We start from the raw sequence: 19138 nt of genomic DNA, 5'->3' as shown, positions 1-19138 counted from the left end.
AGTAAAATTAATTCTTTATCCCACATGCACAAAAATGGCTCTTTTAGATAGCTGACGACAGGGAGTAAAGTCACTCATTTGTTCGACCATATGAAAATGGCGTCACAAAAATCACCGTAAACAAATGTCTGCCTTTCTACTTTTGTTGCTTAATATACTATTGTTTAGTAGTGTTTTTTAATTTTATAAACAATTCAATTTTCAGATTAATGGTCATGAAGTACCTACAACTGAACCTGCGCACATGGCAGTTTATGATAATGCTTCATTTTTTGAGCATAGTTGTAGAGCCAATTGTTCTAAAAGTTTCACAGAAAGTGGAGGAATGGTTATTCGTGCAGCTATTCCAATTTCTAAAGGTTAAAATATGTTAAAATAATAAAGTGAATAAAATCGAAAGTGATACGTTGTATTCCGTATAATATATTTAAATTTTTATTCACATTAACTATTCGCGATGAGCACGAAACATGTAAAACTTAGCGACTTCTTAGTGAAGTGTTGGAAGAAGTCTGCATTTGTTATTTTTTCAGTACATAATTTTTTTTAACTCGAAGTTTTATGTTTAGGGGCATATACTGTATGTGACAATCGATTAAGAAACTTTTTTTCAATACGTGCAAAGTACTTTTTTCCAAGTTAATTAATTGGAAAAGGTAAATGTTATGTTATCTACGAATAAAAATTTTTATTTATTTTTTCAAAATAGCGCCAATTTCTGGTTGCGAGACACAGCATGTCACCAGTTGTGAGACGGTAGCACCCACTTTCTATATTCTTTATAGGCCGTGTCAATAATTTCAACGGAATTCTGCTTTTCCATTGGCTGATTTTTTAGACAATATAGAAGGTAAGCAAACTTAGTGAAATTAGTGACTTTCCTGGCCACCAGGGTTCTCTAAAAAAATTATTTGACATTGCATTCAAACATTCCATCTATCAAAGATATAAATGCAATAAAAATATTAACCTTAAATCCAAATACTGCTTTCAAACAACACCAACATCCCCTTCGGTCACTTTTCTCTTTAGACCCAAGAAATTTTTGGAAAAACACCAACACTTAACTCAAAACTCGTAAACCTGAGCATATGAATTTTAATGATGAAGACATTCACAGTTTCCAAACCATCGTTGATTAGTAGGGGAGAGTGGGGCAAAGGCGCTATGCGGGGCAAAGACGTTTTTTAAAATATCTCCTTTATTTTCTGTCTATTCCAATTGGTATTAAAAATTAAGTTGCAATGCAATCAGACCAATTGATTAAAAAAAGAAAAACCTAAAAATATCAAATATTTTAAGAAATATAACAAAAAAATTGTTTTGAAAAAATAAAATGATAATTTTACTGAACAAACTTTTATTTTTTAAAACATAAGATTAAGTATTTAATTTTTAAAAACGTAACATGTAAATAAATTAAATATTTCTCTACACAACTGGCGTGGTGTTTTAGTTTAATTTTGTATCTAAATATTTTAAATTTAAAGTAAAAAAAGTTTGTTATGTGGGGCAAAGGCAATATTGAACATAATTTGGTTAAAAACAATTGAATATTCGAATTTTCTATGTATTAATTCACAATATAAGGTTAAAATCACTAAAAGTTTTTATTTTTTATTTAAATAGTTTAATTCTTTTAATAATATGTTGTTAACCTTATGTTTCGTAAATTTTATACTAATAAATAACACTTGTTAATTTTTTGAAGGCTTATAAATGCTTTCTTTTAGAAATATAAGCGAAAACGTCGCTGCCCCAGCGTGTGGGGCAAAGGCATTTTTTGCATTGTTTTTAAATTTCATTAAATAATGTATTTATAATTATAATATACTAAATAACAACTATTAAAATTTCTTGTTGATTAGTTTTAGAATAATGAAAAACAAAGACCGCATAAATTAATTGCTTAATTTAAAAAATATACATCGATAAATGTAAACCTAGCGCCTTTGCCCCACTCTCCCCTATAGTGACTTCTTCTTATCCATTTACAACCCTTCTACATTGCCGCAGAATGCTCTTACTAACATATCCACATTTTCTGTCCATTTTCAACCACAGAGTACTGATATAAATAATGCGATCAAATTTTCTTTTATCGTAGCAGCTCAAGAATACTGAAGACAGTTTCAAATCACTCTAAAAGGATGGAAGTGAAGGAAATATGAATGTAGAAAGTCACTTATATGGTGCAGGCATCGTAGATTAACAGTGGTTTAATTTTTCACGTTTTTACATTACAAAAGCTTAAATGCGTTTTTATCGAAATTACATTTTTCAAAACAGTGGACAGTCTACCTAGTACAGTTTTGATCGGATTGACGTACTAGAAACCTAAATCTATCACAGATTTAGAAAAAATTTGAATTTTTGTTTTAGATTAAACGGTAGGCAACAAATTGAAACTTTTTTGAAGCAGAAATATATTATCGAAAACTTAAAAAGTTACAAAATAAAGTCCTCAAAATCAAATTTTATTTACTTCATTCCTGTGTGTTAAAAAAATTCATGAAAAACAGATTCAGAAGACACCTCAAAGGTGTCACACCCGCTTAATATTTACCAACTTAGCACAATTCACTCAAATTCTTTTTAAATCTTATGATTTACGTTTGCAACTTGACATAATTTACACTGATTTTTCAAAGCTCTTTGACGGTTCCACAAACTTTTCTAACCGAAGTTTAAGTCGATGAACTTGGTTAAGTAATGTAATTAGACTGAGTTCACCAACTTAAACTCCGGTTAATACAGTTGTAGAGCCCTTAGATACGTTGGAAGTTTTATATTCTCTATTCGCCTAAAACATTTCAGTTCTGTAGACAACTGCCTAACCAGTTAGATAACTGACGAATTTTGATAAGCCAATAGACAAAAAAGATTTAAAATATTCCACAGTAACTCCAAGAACTAGTTCGTTAATATAACTTAAAAATAGTCACGTTTTTATTAATTAGTAGGGGAGAGTCTCCAGTTGTGAGACGGGTTTTATTTCTGACCCGTAAATTGTAAACGGGTAAACGAAATTGTAAATAAAATACACCGTTCGAAAGGTAACAGAAATACGCAACTTTTATTAAAAGAAAGTGTAGTGTCTCGATAAACTCAAAAAATTTTACGATACATTTTCCGAGCACATCGCTTTTGTAAAAAAAAATGTCTTAAGTTGTGAGACACTCATTAAAAATTGCTAAAATTTATTAAGTTTGACATAAAATGTTATGTTTAGTAGAAACAATTAAATATAGTAATAATATATATTATTATATACTAAATAATAATATTTATTCGCCAAAATATGACTATCAAATAAACACAATTTAATAGCTTCAACAAGAGCATTAAAATTTATTTCTTCTGAATCAATTGACTTTTTTCACTTGACATGCCCAAAAATACTAGAAAAAAATCAAAACAACATTTAAATAGTATGCCTGCAAAGTCGTATTTTTTATGCTGCCCAGATGGGTGTTGACACCGTCTCACAACTGGTGATATGCTGTGTCTCACACCCAGAAATTGGCGCTATTTTGAAAAAGGAAAATTAAATTATTTTCAACCGTAGATTGGAACAATGCATGATTGCATCACAAAATATAAGGAAAACACTAAAAGAAAATGCATTACATTTACCTTTTCCAATTAATTAACTCGGAAAAAAGTACTTAGCATTTAATGAAAAAACGCTGTTTAGTCGATTATCACACACAGTGTTGGTATTTAACAAAAACAGTTTATATATCCGCTTCGGCGTACACGAAAAAGTTGGCTCATATAAAAAGAAATGTTTTTATATAAACCAATCGGCTTTTTAATATTGCCTGTTAAAAAAATTGACTGTTTCACAACTGGAGGTGTCTCACAACTGGAGACACTCCCCTAATATATTCTTCTATAAATATACAAATTCCGAAAATTTCAGAATAAAAATAATTTAACTTTTATTTTATAAAAACAAATAATTCAGTGTGAAAAAAATAACAAAACACATGACGACTCTTGTAAAAAGAAAAATATGTTAGTGATTGCAACGTTTTTTAGGTCGTGCTCAACGTGAATGGAACTAGTTGTAAAATTATTTATCAAAATATTATACAAATTGTAGGTGAGCATTTAACTATTTGCTATACGGATCCCTTATGGGGAATTACAAGCAGAAGGCATCATTTATTACGCACAAAGTTCTTTGAATGCATGTGTACAAGATGCAAAGATCCAACGGAATTTAAAACCATGTTCAATGCTTTGAAGTGCAGCAAAGAGTAAGTTAAGTTATTTTAATCCTTAAAGTATACCTAAAGATTAATCCTTAAGCCATCCTTAAACCGCAAATACTAAATTTTTTTGTAATGTTGAATAACATTTCTAAAAACCCTATGCGACGGATGGCCCTATTCAACGTGCCAGTGGTTGGACCAACTAGTAAAATACTAATGGTTGGCAGTCCATTGGCGACGATGCGATGATTCGTCCAACAACTTATCCCAAAATCGGCCTAACTGTAAATAAATATTAATACCAACCAAAAAAATTATTGAAAAATTAAATTATTTAAACAATTAACACATTATTATCGGGACATACCTCTAACCGCAGGGCAAAGCGTGACCCAGAGTTTGGCCAATAAAAAATTTTAAATCTCTTAAACTAAGTTTCTCGAAATTTTGTCAACCAAAACTCTAAGTCGTTTAAACTATGCTTCGATGAGTTGTGCCAATCTTTGGGCCCACAGTTTGTCCGTTGGTTTGTTAAACTCTCTGGTTGGCTTAGAGATGCATTCAACGATACCTACAGTACGATAAATTAATACATTCGTTTTTATTATCGTTTTGCCCACCGAGAAGTTTTCCTATATCATCTTGTATCAGCAATCTTCTCGTTATTCATAAAAATTATTTAGTGGAGTCAAGATTCTTGGTTTTTTAACACAATTATTTAAAAATCCTATTTAATATTTGTGAACGAAAATATTATAATTTTTATTAAAATAGCATTTTTATTTTTGAAATGAAATGTTTGTTTCGAGATTAATAAATATTCTTAAATTGATTTAAACTTTCTCAGTAAATACATTCAAATAAAAAGAATAAAAAATAAAACTAAAATTAATTTTATACAAAACCGAAATTTCACTTAAAGCAAAATATGTCCTGAGAAAAATTAATACACTATTAAATACCAATTAAATATTATTCTTTATTATAAAGTTTGACTGTTTCTTTAAACATTTGTTTTTTCAAAAAATGAATAAATACACTACCGGTCAAAATTGAGAGACCACCTATTTTCAAGTGATTGAAAAACATTTTATAACATAAAATGTATAAAAACTAAAATTTTTTCTTTTTATTTTTTTAAAGATGGTGAAATTTTTAAAAGAACAAGATCTTTTAGAAGTCATTTGGCCAATATTTTATTTAGATACACTACCGTCCGTGAGTATCAGGACGCCCCTTTTTTCATGAGTGGAAGAATACTTAAAACGTAGAAAATAAGAATGACAAAAATTTTTCGTATTTTTTTCCTGAAAGCTAATGAAATTATGAAAAGACTGACACCTGATCGAAGAATTTTTGTTGACTATTCTGTCAGATACAGAAAAAATACTGGATTTTGCATGTTTTTCGTAATTTTTTAATTTCTCGAAAACTAATTAACTTTTTTTAGCGTTCTTGGTCTTGTTTTAATCTCTATTCAATGTAGAATCTAAATTAATTAATGGTATTGTGATATACATTTTTACAAAAAAATTTGAAACTGTAAAAGTTGGATAAAAAAATTTTGAAAAACAGATTGACACTTTTTCAACAAAAATTTTTTTTTTTAATTCAATAATTAAGTAATTAAAAAGTTTTTTTGAATTTTAGTATATCTATTTAATGAACATATTTTACATTTACCTTTTTGACACTTTAATATTCATGATAATTTTTTAAATTTTTTTAATCCTACTTTTACGGTATCAAATTTTTTTGGAAAAATTTATTTCACAATACCAGTTAATAATTTAGATTCTACATTAAAAAGAGATTAAAACAAGATCAAGAGCGCTAATAAAAGTTAATTACTTTTCGAGAAATTAAAAAATTACGAAAAGCATGCAAAATCCAGTATTTTTTCTGTATCTGACAGAATAGTCAACGAAAATGCTTCGATCAGGTGTCAGTCTTTTCATAATTTTATTAGCTTTCAGGAAAAAAATACGAAAAATTTTTGTCATTCTTATTTTCTACGTTTTAAGCATTATTCCACTCATGAAAAAAGGGGCGTCCTGATACTCACGGACGGTAGTGTATTTTTAAAAAATCGTCATTTTCAATGTTTTACAAAAATTTGAATAACTTCTAAAATAATGAACGCTTTTTAATGATCTTAGGCTTATTTTAAAGGTCATTTGCTACACTATAAGAATTACTTATAGGAATTAACGTGTAATTTTTTTCTTAGAAAATGCAGGCCGTCAAACTTGGACAAAAAATCTAAAAAATTTGAAACAATTTGTCTGTACTAAAAACTATTCTAGAAAACATATGAAACATCTTATGGTGTAGATTTTTCAAGAAAATTTAATTTAAAAAATACGTTTGAATTTTAAAAATTATTTTTCTGTTAAGGGGTTACGCCACCCTGAAATTTTCAAAAAAATTTATTTATTTTTTTTGCTTAATTTCAAAGTTTATATTCTAACGAATATTTTGAGATGTCGCCGAAGACAATGTCTCACTAATTACAAAAGTTATGGTCATTAGAAGTCAGCGCGGTGGGGACGCGCCGAGAGCTGCTGGAAGCAGCGACTTTCTATTTTCGAATGGTCTAGGGGGCCCTTTCATGATTTAGGAAGGGTCCTTTTCATTGTATCCCTTCCATTCTTAAATAAAAAAAATTATGGCCCAGGAATTGCTGATTAAATAGTAAATTGAAAAATTTTCAAGTTATAATACACTAAAGTTCATTTTTTTCTTCTTTTGCGTTTTTCTCGAAACCACAATTTTCGAGACGGTGTACACGATAACTCAAAAACTATTCAATCGATTGACTTGAAAATTAATATACATCTTCCTAAATAGATTTTCCACAGAGTGACGTGGGATTTTTTTGATTGAATAATTTGAAAATTTTTTATCCAATTTTTTATACGGTAATTTTAGCCAAAAAAAAATGTCAATTTTTGAAGTGCTTCCATTTGCGTAAAAAATTTTTTTTTTTAAAATGGCCTTGTCACTCTGTTCAAAATTTATCACTTTTTAAGAAAAATATTGTTTTACTTGTTTCTGACAAAAATTGAACTGCCAATCATGTACACCATCAAGGAGTGCTCCGGAAAAATTGATCCACGCCAATAGTTATATCTCCGCCATTTTTAATTAAAAACAATTTTTTTTTAAATATTTATAAAGCTCAATATATGTACTAAAGCATCAATAAATGTAAAGAAGTCCTACCTGAAACAGTTTTTTTAAAAAAATTCCTAAAAAACCATCCGATTTTCATGCGTTCAGGGTGGCGTAACCCCTTAATAAGAATTTTTTAAATTTTCTGAATTTTTTTGTCTAAGTTTGACGGTCTGCATTTTCTTAGAAAAAATTACACGTTAATGTCTATAAGTAATTCTTATAGTGTATCAAATGACCTTTAAAATAAGCCTAAGACCATTAAAAAGCGTTTATTATTTTCGAAGTTATTCAAATTTTTGTAAAACATTGAAAATAGCGACTTTTTAAAAATATCTAAATGAATTATTGTCTAAACGACTTCTAAAATATCTTGTTCTTTTCAAAATTTTATCATCTTTCAAAGAATGAACAGAAAAAAATTTTAATTTCAATAAATTTTATGTTTTAAAACGTTTTTCATTCCGCTGAAAATGGGTGGTCTCTCAATTTTGACCGGTAGTGTATTAATAGTTTCTTCGTCGCTAGATTCCAATTCTTCAGTTGCATGGTCATAATCAGATATAATTATTTCTCTTCCATCAATATTTTTTTAAAGTGGGATATAATATTCTTGTTTATACATTTTTTAAAATTGTGCCATAGAGGACTTTAGCATTTCTTTATTCACTCCATTTTATGAAAGGTTTCAACTTTGAATCTGGAATCCAAAACAACACAGTAATACAATAGTTCAAATTGCATTTTCTGTAACGTTTAAGTAATTTTTCATGAGCTGCAGAAAGTATGTTGCGCATTATTTCATCAAGAAAACTTTTCTCGGACATTTCATCAATTTTTTTAATCCCTTTCTCTATTGTCGTTGAGGAAAGGAGTTGGAAGTGCAACGATGTTTTGGTACAAAAACTTAGGTATGAAAAGAAATAAATAAGGGACCGTCCATAAATTACGTAACACGTTTTTAGTGAAATTTTGAACCCCCCCTCCCCCTATGTAACAAGTTGTAACAAAATCGTTTTACACCCCCCCCCTCCTTATCAATGTTACGTAATTTTTAAAAATATTTTTTTACTAACGTTTTTCGAAACAAATTTGTTTATTACTGTTTTTTTAGTATTTATATCGTACAATAGCAATACAGAATTAAGTTAAATATAAAAAACATTTAGAGGAATAATTTTATTAATCATACTGAACAACCAAAAATATAACATTGATTTTTTAACAATAAAAATTGTATATTATTCCCAAGAATCGGTTCGCGAAATGATTCGATTTTTACTTATATTGAAGTGGCGGCAAGGGACAGCTTTTCAAAAATTTATCCATTATAAAGAGATTAAGTTCCTTATTAATATTACGTAACAATGATGATTGACCCCCCCCCCTCCCATGTAACATATGATAACATTTTCTCGAACCCCCCCTCCCCCCTAAACGTGTTACGTAATTTATGGACAGCCCCTAAAGGGTCTAAGGTACATTAGTCTTTGCCTGACTACAGACGCGAACGGTTACGAATACTTTCTATGAATGTACTCATGTTTTCTCATTTTACTAAACATATTACCATAAATATTATATTGTATATAATTGATTGCCTACTTTATTTAACTTCCTGAATATACATTACCTGTGATAGGGACAATTCAACAAGAACATATCTCATTCTCGCTTGAAAAACAATACAAAATTGAAACGATGTAAAACAATGTTTGAAAAATTTACTTGACCAAGACAATTAGAATTCTTGTATTCTCGTACACCTCTAATCCCAATGGTGTTTTAACCCGCCAAGAATTTACTAACATTACATTTAATTAAATAAATAATAATATTTTTCAATTTTAATAGAAAGATAAAAAATAATTTTTACAGAGAATGCAGTGGTTGTATGCTCCCAAGAACATTCATAGTTAAGAATGAAGAATGCTCAGATTACATATGCAATATTTGTCATTTTTCTATCTCATGGGATGAAGCAGAGCAAATTACTGAAAAAATAGGAATAGACCTTTCACAAATGAAAAAGGGAGATATTCAAGCTTGTAAAACTTTCATTCAACGACACTCTAAGACTCTTCATGAAAATCATTTTTATATGATAGATGTGAAACTTGCATTATCACATTTAATTGGACAACAAACAATTTTGCCAAATACTGAAATTGAACTTATAAGTGAAAAGATTATGCTTTGTAAAAAGCTTAACGAATTGTTTGAAATTCTAGTACCAGGTAAAAATTCATTGTAAATATAAATATTAAGATTAATTTTTATCTACATTCATGTTTATTAAAAAATTATATAAAATTATCTCACACGTACAGCACACACTGTCCTGAAACTTGGCAGTGTCTTGCCCAGCGAAGTTAGAAACATTGAGTGGCGATGTTCGTGGAAGAATGTGTGGTTGTTTAAATGTCCACATAAAAGGAATATTGAATATCAACCTTAAGCGAAAATAATTCTGCAAATATTGACTAGCGATGTTCAGGCAATATTCAGACAATATTGGTTTATACGTTTATATTAGGCAGATGGACTTTTAATCATTTCTCGAATATTGCATGCAATATTCATACAATATTGCCTAAACATCGCAAGTCAATATTTGCAGAATTATTTTCGCTTAAGGTTGATATTCAATATTCCTTTTATGTGGACATTTAAACAACCACACATTCTTCCATGAACATCGCCACTCAATGTTTCTAACCTCGCTGTGCGAAGTCCTGTCAAATTTCAGGAAATCTTCGGTGCTATTTGGGATATAATTTCTAGCCTCGTGGCTTTATATTTTAAAGATGTAATTTTTCTTTTAGCTGAAAATCGTTTAAGAGGTCTAAATCTATTTGAAATGCATGCGGCAATTGCCGAATTTGGAAGACGACAAGATCAGTGTGAACTAAAAACAATTTTAATAGTAATGTATAATAAATTTATAATTAACACAAATCAACATGAAAAAATGCATTTTAATATAAGGTATTGCTTAAAATATTTTTATTCACAGATATGAGAAAATATAAAAAATATGCTTTTGCAGCAAAAAATATGCTTTTACGATATTTCGGAAATTTACGAATTTAAATAGATTATTTTTAAAGCAAAATAATTTTGTTTGTATAATTTCTATTGACTACAACTATAATATAAGCGGAAAAAAGTGACAAAAGGTCAAAAGTGAACTCTATTACTCTTTCCTATAAAATATTTTTACTATAACTGATTACATACAAAATTTGTTTTACAATTACGACGGGAAACATGTGGAGCCCATGGCTTGTTTTGATTGCAAATGGGACAGGCAAATTGGTTTTTTCAAATTACTTATTATTACAGTAAAAGCAAAAAATTTACAAAAATTGATAATACTACTACAAGAGCAATCTTTAAAAAAGAAAGGGATATTTTCAATATATTTTGCTGCATTACAAATAGAGAAAACATAATATGAATTTTATTATTAATTGTTATATATCTCAAAGAAATCTATACATACTTTCTTTTTTCAATCGCGAAAGAATATATATATATATATATAAGGTTTTTATTGAAATAATATGAACTTGTATACTTTTTTATGGACGATTTGCATGTAACTGTCTAATTTAGTGGCGTCACAAAAAACAAGCATTTAAAATTAACCTTCCCGCTACCAGGGGCTTCCCGGAGTAACCAGCAGTATTAAATATTGTAATAAGTCTACTCGAGTTTTTACCAATTTATAAAGTGACTATACGTCCCGGATTGTGCGGGACTGTCCCGGATTTTCCCCCTTTGTCCCGCAAAGGCTAGCGTCTCGCAAAACGTCCCGCATTTGACATAAAATGTCCTGCATATCCCGGAAGATAGTTAAGAATATCCTGCATCTACAGGTTAGCACAGTAGCGTATAAGTGTGAGAGAGATAGACTTCGTGATATTTTAAGAAAAATTCAATCGTCAGAAAAATATGTGATTTAATGTTACAAAATAAGCATAACATAAATATGTAAATGTCATAAGACGCGCACTGTTTCAATCCACTCCAATTTACTCCTTCAAATTCCCTGTTTCTTTTTTCTTGTGGCAAATTACCTTTTTTTTATGATATAAATAAGCGGGCGTCCCGCATTGACACTATTTTCTTATGGTCACTTTACCAATTTAATCGCAGATTTGAAGTTATTAGTATGTTGTCAGGTTATGTTGTAAGATAATCGTATAACTTATGAGGTTACACAATATAACTGTGGTGGACCTAATAAGGTGAACTCAAAACTTTCACCATTTCTCCTGTAGAATAGACTACAGGAGTATTTGAAATGAAATTTAATTATTTTTGAATTGGTTTTTTAGAATGTCAAAAGGTTAAATTGGATTAATAGAAAACCTGTTAACTGGTTTTATTATTCATACAGTACGGATTTGCCCATGGCGCCAGGACATTTTGACTCGACTGGACACGACGTGGTGACGCCATTTTATGTTTTCTATATAATTGTTCTGTTGTCAAAGTGTTTCTTACCTAAATAAAATGAACAACAATAAATTTTACAAGATACATTAGACGTTTCTATACATTTGTTATGAAAAGCCAAATGCGATGTATTTATTCATTTATTCAGTCCCAATCATGAAAAAAATTGCAGTCAGACATTAAAAAGGCAACAAAGAATTTATTCAAAAATTAATTATCTTGAAATTTAACAGTTACGTGCAAATAACCAATATTACACAATTATGTAGTTCAAGTTGGGTGGTGAAATCCAATATGGCTGTTTTGATGGAGGACAAGCAATGCATTGCAGTCAATGGAACGAAATCAGTTTTTCTACAGTAACTTTTTAAAAATGCATTTTTGAACCAAAGTGTAATGACAATAAAAATTAATTTTTAATTATATTGTTTTTAAAAATAGCTTTCGATAAATAAAGAATAATAATTTGCCATTACACTTTGGTTCAAAAATGCATTTTTAAAAGTTTTTTTAAAAAAACTGATCTCTCCTTTCATAAAAGAAAAAAGACGAGATTCTTTAAAAAGATTATCGTTTTTTTCAAAGCGATTTCTAGATCGAATGCAACATTAATTGATTACACAGGTCAACAAAAAAAGACTAACATTTTTTTATGAGATGTAGGAATGGTTTCCGATGTATTTTTGGACGCTGAACACGATCCCGACTTCCAAAATTGCCCATCACGTCAGGATTTTGAAAAAAGTGGGGGTAAAGACCCCAAAAACGCTTTTTTGAGGATTTTCAACATTTTTTTTTCTCTTTAACCTGACGTGCTAGAGACTTCCACAAGGTCTTAAATTAAAGCTTGTAATGTGCACTACAAGACCCATATCCATAAAATAAAAAAAATTAAGATTTTTTTTTAAAAATGGGGTTGAAGACACTAAAAAATGTGTGTTTTTGGATTGCTTTAATAGACTTCTTGCAATTGCTTGGATTCGATTGAAAATGGCGAATTCGTAATCAGCGATCCCAAAAACCCTGAAGTAACAAACTTTTAAGCGAATCCAAGAAATTCTTAATTTTTATATCTGCCATCTTGGTTCCGACATTTTAAATTTTTAAAAACTAATTTTGGATTCGTAATCTACGACTCCAAAAACCCCGAGTAACAAATTTTAAGCGAATCCAAGCAATAGCATGAAGTCTATTAAAGCAATCGAAAAACCCACCTTTTTGGTGCCTTCAACCCCATTTTTTAAAAAAACTTCTAATTTTTTTTTATTTTATTGATATGGGTCTTCTAGTGCACATTACAAGCTTTAATTTAAGACCTTGTGGAAGTCTCTAGCACGTCAGGTTAAAGAGAAAAAAAATGTTGAAAATCCTCAAAAAAGCGTTTTTGGGGTCTTTACCCCCACTTTTCTCAAGATCCTGACGTGATGGGCAATTTTGGAAGTCGGAATCGTGTTCAGCGTCCAAAAATACATCGGAAACCATTCCGATATCTCATAAAAAAAAGTTAGTCTTTTTTTGTTGACCTGTGTTATACTTGTTTTCCAGTAAAACAGCTGGAACAGATTTCCTCCACTAAACTTGAACTACCTAATTATATCTGTTAGCCAAGAATTAATTGTAAGTCTAATAAAAATTAATTGCCATGTTAAAAAATATTGTAAATAAAATTGTTTTAATGTTTAGGAATCGAGAAGAGTACTGACGGAAGCATACAAATTTCTACGTTATGAGCCAAATATACTTCCTGAAGGAAAAATTGCCATACAGGCTAGAAGTAATATACTTGAGATGGACGTGATTATTAAAGCACTGTGTAAAGCCTCAATTTCTCCTATGTAAATAAAATATAGACTATAGTAACAAAATTAATTGACAAAAGAAATAAATATGATAAAAAAATTGCTATAAAAATTTATTATAAGAATTCACTGAACTTTTTAATAGCATGGCATTATTTTAGGACTCTAGATTTATTAAGTGTTCATTAATAAATAGTTTACTTGATGTCTAACAGCTGTATGTTCAAAATCTCATTTTCAAACGAAGAATTTGTTCCAATTGTTTCAAACACATATTGCAATTTCTCATCTTTCTACTTATAACCTACTATATTTCTAATATTAATATCCCAGGTGAAAATATTTCGTAGGATTTTTATTTAAAATTTATGCGAATTTCATTTAGCGTTTTAAAACGTTTATTATAGTATGAATATTGGTACGAATTGCAGATGATATTTTTCCCTTTTGCATGGAAATTCATATGGGTACATTATGTAAACTACCAAAATTTTCATTACACTACACTTAATAGCTTACCAGGCAAGTTTCCTATGGTGGGACATTTGAAGCTTGCTGCAAGATAGTGTAATATCTTAATATCAATTTTTAAAGCAAATGTCACTTGCAATCAAGTTATATTGACAAAATATAGTAAATTATTGTGTTCTTTCGAAGCAAGAATTAAGTACCAATTTGGGAATGCTTATGTTATGATAGACCAAATTTGTGGAAAGACGTATACCAATTAGTGCACTTTCAAATATTTTAGTCAATTTATTGGAATAATTTAATATTATTAATTTTTAATAATTTTTTGCATTTTGCCAATACTGGGAGACTAATGGCAGCCAATATTAGGCCATTAATGTCTGCCAAGATCCGGCTGTAGACGTTCAACCACGGTTAACACCTCAAAAGTCGGACCATTACTATTGTCTGACAAACTTGGCACCAACTTTGCCAATAAAGAGGCATTATTGGGCCGTTTTTAATTTTGCACTTGGGTGAAGTTTGCTTTTACGGTGAACTTAAAAGTTCCTCCCTGATGGTAAGCTTACATGTAAAGGTTAAGGTAAACTTACAAGCAAAGGTTGAAGTAAACTTACAAGCAAAAGATAAGGTCAACTTACTAGCAGAGGTTGTAGTGAAGAGTCAGAACGCTACCTGGCCCTCTTGCACATGACAGCCGGATATTTCAGAATTCATTAATTCACATGTAATGCCCAACACGTCGCTTACGCCGTGAGTTTTTATTTTTGTTTTAATCGCGAGTGTAATCAATAAATGAATTAAATCAACATCAATTATCGTTTTAAAATGTAAGTATGTTATTGGTTTATTGTATTATATTTCATTAAATTTGATTATTTTTAGAAATGATCTTTTATTGATATATCTTTCAAGTGATGCAGTTTAACCTATAAGTAATTCGGTTGAATAAACGTACGTTGAATAAACGTACATTCTCATAAATATTTTGTCATTTCTTGCATTATTGGTATTTTTTCATTTAGAAAGTTGCATTTTAATAATATTCTGTGTTAATATATAAATTAAAATTATTAATTAAGCATGTCGATTAACACGTGTTGTCACTTTTATGTTACAAGTTAGGTTAGAACTTGATTGCTGTGTGTTAGTAAATGTTTTGATGTTTTTATTTATACAATTAAGTGGAATTAGAAAAACTTTGGACTAAATATTGAGGTGTATAATTTGTTTTAAGCGTGTGTAGTTTTTTAACTGTTACTTAAATTTATTTAATGTGTGATTAATATGTTGAAAATTCTTGTTTCATCGGCATTACATTTGCTTATTATTCAGTCATTTTGGTAATGTTTATGTTGTAGCTAGTTGTTTAATGACTAATTTCTCACTAACATTTCAAGCAAGTCGAGAAAAACAATTTTCGGCAAAAATATAAATTTCGTGGTTGAAAATGAAGAAGAAGTTTCTTTTGCAGAAAATTCTGTAAATGGTGTTGTCGGTAATTTGCATTCCAACATTCAGGAAAACGTACAGGGTAAAAAAGATATTAATGAAAAATACAATATGCGACTCTTTCAACATTTCATAATTTTTAAATTTATTAGAATATTTGATTAAAAATGTTTCTCATAGTTTCGTCGGTCAAACAAATTGTTTTTTAAACTAAATATAAAATTTTTGATATTCTTGCAGATGAATTTCTATTCGTAGAAAACGATTTATGGGTGATTCTCCAAAAAACCTCATTTTGCATGTAATCAAGATTTTCTAAATAATTATAATCATTTGGGAAAATACCAAGTCATATTTCCCTATTTTATCACTTTTTCTAAATGTTCTGCAAGAAAAAGTTGTAAAATTTTATTGTTTAATACATTTTTAAAATATTTTACCACCTCAAAATCGATTTTCTAACCTGTCATCTAAGTGCTTTTCATTTTTTCAATAGGTAAAACAATTATTTAAAACATGAAAATTGGTACTTTATTAATTTTTTCTAAAAGTTATGATATTTAAGAATAATTTTCAAAAATATAAATAAAATATGTCGTGTAGTTTTTTTAAATATAGAAAATGAAATTTGTCATGTAGTACCGCGTCATTCCTCTCACTCGTTTAATATTATCCAATATTTTTGCTGTGGGTAGAGATATTGATTAATTATTGTGATCAATATTTAAATTAACATCTCTAATATTAATTTCTTAAGTTACTTTTTAAAAAATGTTATTATTTTGCGTTAAAAAAATTAAAATTGAGACATAAGCAGAGATTCACAACCTAAAGCGTCATTCCTCTCACCCCTAATAAAAACAATATTAATATATATAAACTGATCGCAAATTTTTTTCACATAAAGTTATCCTTTATAAACATGATAGGGCATTCTAAGCTGGAGGAAAATTATTTGTCAATTAAATAAAATTAAAAAATGTTGAAATCGTCATTCCTCTCACCCGTCATTCCTCTCACTTTTTTGAATAAAAATTAAAAATTGATATGATTGTCGGTTGTTTACAAACTGCCAGTGAAAAGTGAACCTAAAATGTATGAAAAATAATTTTTGACAATTGTTTAAAGAGATTTTTGATAACTGTAAGTATTTCAAAATCTATAAAATTTATAGATAATATTAATAAATTATAATTTTTAAATAATTTTTTGTAAATAGAAAAATATATATAATAAAAAACGCCGGCTCCAAATTTTAACCTCTTAATTTTTTTGTAAATTTTAATTTAAAATATATACTTTAAAAGCTAAAAGTTAGCATGATCATGCTATAGAGGTGGTAGATTTTTGAAAGCTCAATATAATTGACTGCATTAATCCATAAATAATAATTTTTTTTCTTTTCTGTTTGTAACTCACAAAAAGGAGTATTTCGGGAGAATCACCCTTATATCATTTTTTAAATTCTACCTTGGAAGGAAAGCTCGTATTAGGCAAATACAAGAACACAAAAGTTCTTGATTACCCACGTCTTAAAAATTTAATAATTTTAAACGAACTAAACGAGGATCCACTTAATTATAAGTAAGTTTAGTTGACATCTTCATTTAAAAAAATAATTTCTTCAAAGATTTCATTTTTACTAGAATACAACCAAAAACATTCGCGAAACTAAGAGACCAAGCGACAGAGTTATTTCCCACATGCCTAAATTTTCCGCTTGGACTGACGTTGGTTAGACTTATTTTTCAATGCTACAATTTATATTTGGGTATTATTCGTAAGAAAACATATTTGATAATTTAAATAATTTGACACTTATATTACAGCTGGAACAAGATTTCCTGAAGCTTATCTCGGAGGCGGCACCAGAATCGACTGAGGAGTCATTAAATTACAAAGTATTATTTGGAACAAGGTGGCCTGCATTAGCCAAAAAAATTCTTGTGCATTCAAAAAAGTCGAAAGCAGCTGATGTAAAAAAATTCTTTGAAGACCACAAAAATTTAATTACTGCAGGTTGGCATTATAGTTTATACTTATTTATCTTCTTTTATTCACTAAATTTCAATCAATAAAAATGTTTAATAATTAGTGACAGAGTTTTTCCTTTTAATTAGTAAACTTTACTATTAAATTAGTAGTTTACTCTTTATTAGTAAAATTTACTAATTATATATATATATATATATAAATTTATTTATTCTTATATTAAATGATAAGTAATGTTAATTTGATTAGTTTCAAATAATTAAATGTTAAAAACATTTTTCAGGTACGCATGATGATTTAATAGCACTTTTGCTATTGCCTTTAATCATCAAAGCCTCAAAAAAGGTAAAAGAAGACGCTGTATCAAGACCTTTAACTAAGCCGGAAATTTCCAAATGCTTTATTCTGCAAATACAGGTGAAGTACAATAACTTTAACCTTTTATTGCAGTAGAATAATATTATTATGCTTAACTGTGATATAAGACTCATTATCCAACTATTATTTTTTAAACTACCTTCTATTTCCAGAATTGTGAACGTCTGATCGAAGACACAACCGAATTTGAGGCCTGGGTAACAAAATTTGGGCAAGAAACTTATCCGTACGTGATTTTCTTGGGCGATCTGAAAAATGTGCAAGTGCAATTAATTATAAACAAACAGAGGTATTCGTTCGACGATCCATTAAAGGCTGTAGAAAGCTGCTACAAAAGTCTCACAGCGTTCCATGCATTTCCCTTTCTTTGCGATTTCGTGTGGTCCTTCATTGATAAGGCAGTTTATGAATTAAATTTAAGAAAAACTAGTGCGTTCGTTACCAAATTACTAACCGATTTAAACAAAATTGAAATTTAATTGTTTTTAAAATTGTAATTTTATTTCGAAATTAAAATGGATTTAATTTACATGATAAGTCAAATTTTAACGTTCGTTTTAATGCTTTACGGCGATCCAAATTTACCGCAAAAGGTAGTAGATGATGTTATTTCGTTCATACAAGAGTTTTTAATTTCAACTTTTTTGCCTTCATTAAAAAACGATCTCTTAACTGTATTAAAAAATGAAAATATTTCAAAAGCTACATTGGTAGAATTGAATCGCTATTTTGATCGATATAGTTCAGTATTTAATAATGTGGATACTGAAACGAAACGGTTTCAGCTTTTGAGAAACAAAGGTTACATTGACTTCCAAGAATTTACAATTGGTACTACTTTTAGAGAAGAAATTGTAGATAATGATATCGTTCTAGTACCAGAGAATTTAACTGGAGTATATATTCCATTACGTGAAAGCTTCAAATTTCTGGGGAATGCGTTTTGAATCTTATCACCAACCCATAAAACAAGCAGCTCAATGCACCACCTCTAAAAAAAATTTATTGTAAACTATTGCAATTAAGCAAGCCTTAAAAATGTGTCAAATAATGTATACACTGGAAGTAGAAAATCGTATAAGATTTGGTAGTATAAACAATTCAAGAGAGCAAAGAAATTATTTCCATCATTTAAATGAAAACGACTTATGCTATTCAGACGTTGAAATTGAAGGAATTTCGTACAAA

The 19138-nt window shown here is 29.0% G+C and overlaps 2 protein-coding genes across 2 annotated transcripts in view; both read left to right on the top strand.

Moving 5' to 3' along the window:
• The window catches only part of LOC122503881 (SET domain-containing protein SmydA-8), a 182786-nt gene extending 169055 nt beyond the window's left edge, over window positions 1-13731 (top strand). The window contains exons 4-8 of the mRNA XM_043614634.1: window positions 206-359; window positions 4109-4265; window positions 9273-9631; window positions 10220-10320; window positions 13542-13731. Coding sequence (XP_043470569.1) covers window positions 206-359; window positions 4109-4265; window positions 9273-9631; window positions 10220-10320; window positions 13542-13697 — 927 coding nt within the window. The 3' untranslated portion in view covers window positions 13698-13731. The remainder of the gene's footprint in view (window positions 1-205; window positions 360-4108; window positions 4266-9272; window positions 9632-10219; window positions 10321-13541) is intronic.
• Window positions 13732-17283: 3552 nt separating this feature from the next.
• On the top strand, window positions 17284-18429 carry LOC122503901. Its single transcript, XM_043614662.1, has 4 exons — window positions 17284-17314; window positions 17366-17599; window positions 17856-17989; window positions 18103-18429. The coding sequence occupies exons 1-4, from the start codon at window positions 17284-17286 to the stop codon at window positions 18427-18429; spliced, it is 726 nt and encodes a 241-aa protein (XP_043470597.1).
• Window positions 18430-19138: the final 709 nt, after the last annotated feature.

This window comes from Leptopilina heterotoma, unplaced genomic scaffold (genome assembly GCF_015476425.1).
Source record: "Leptopilina heterotoma isolate Lh14 unplaced genomic scaffold, ASM1547642v1 Lhet_272, whole genome shotgun sequence".
Lineage (NCBI taxonomy): Eukaryota > Metazoa > Arthropoda > Insecta > Hymenoptera > Figitidae > Leptopilina > Leptopilina heterotoma.
This window is presented reverse-complemented; position numbering and strand designations above follow the sequence as displayed.

Coding starts and splice junctions, on each gene's coding strand:
- LOC122503901 (XM_043614662.1), top strand. CDS start 17,284: ATGCCTAAATTTTCCGCTTGGACTGACGTTG. Junction 17,600..17,855: donor CAAAAATTTAATTACTGCAG/GTTGGCATTATA, acceptor AACATTTTTCAG/GTACGCATGATGATTTAATA. Junction 17,990..18,102: donor GCTTTATTCTGCAAATACAG/GTGAAGTACAAT, acceptor TTCTATTTCCAG/AATTGTGAACGTCTGATCGA.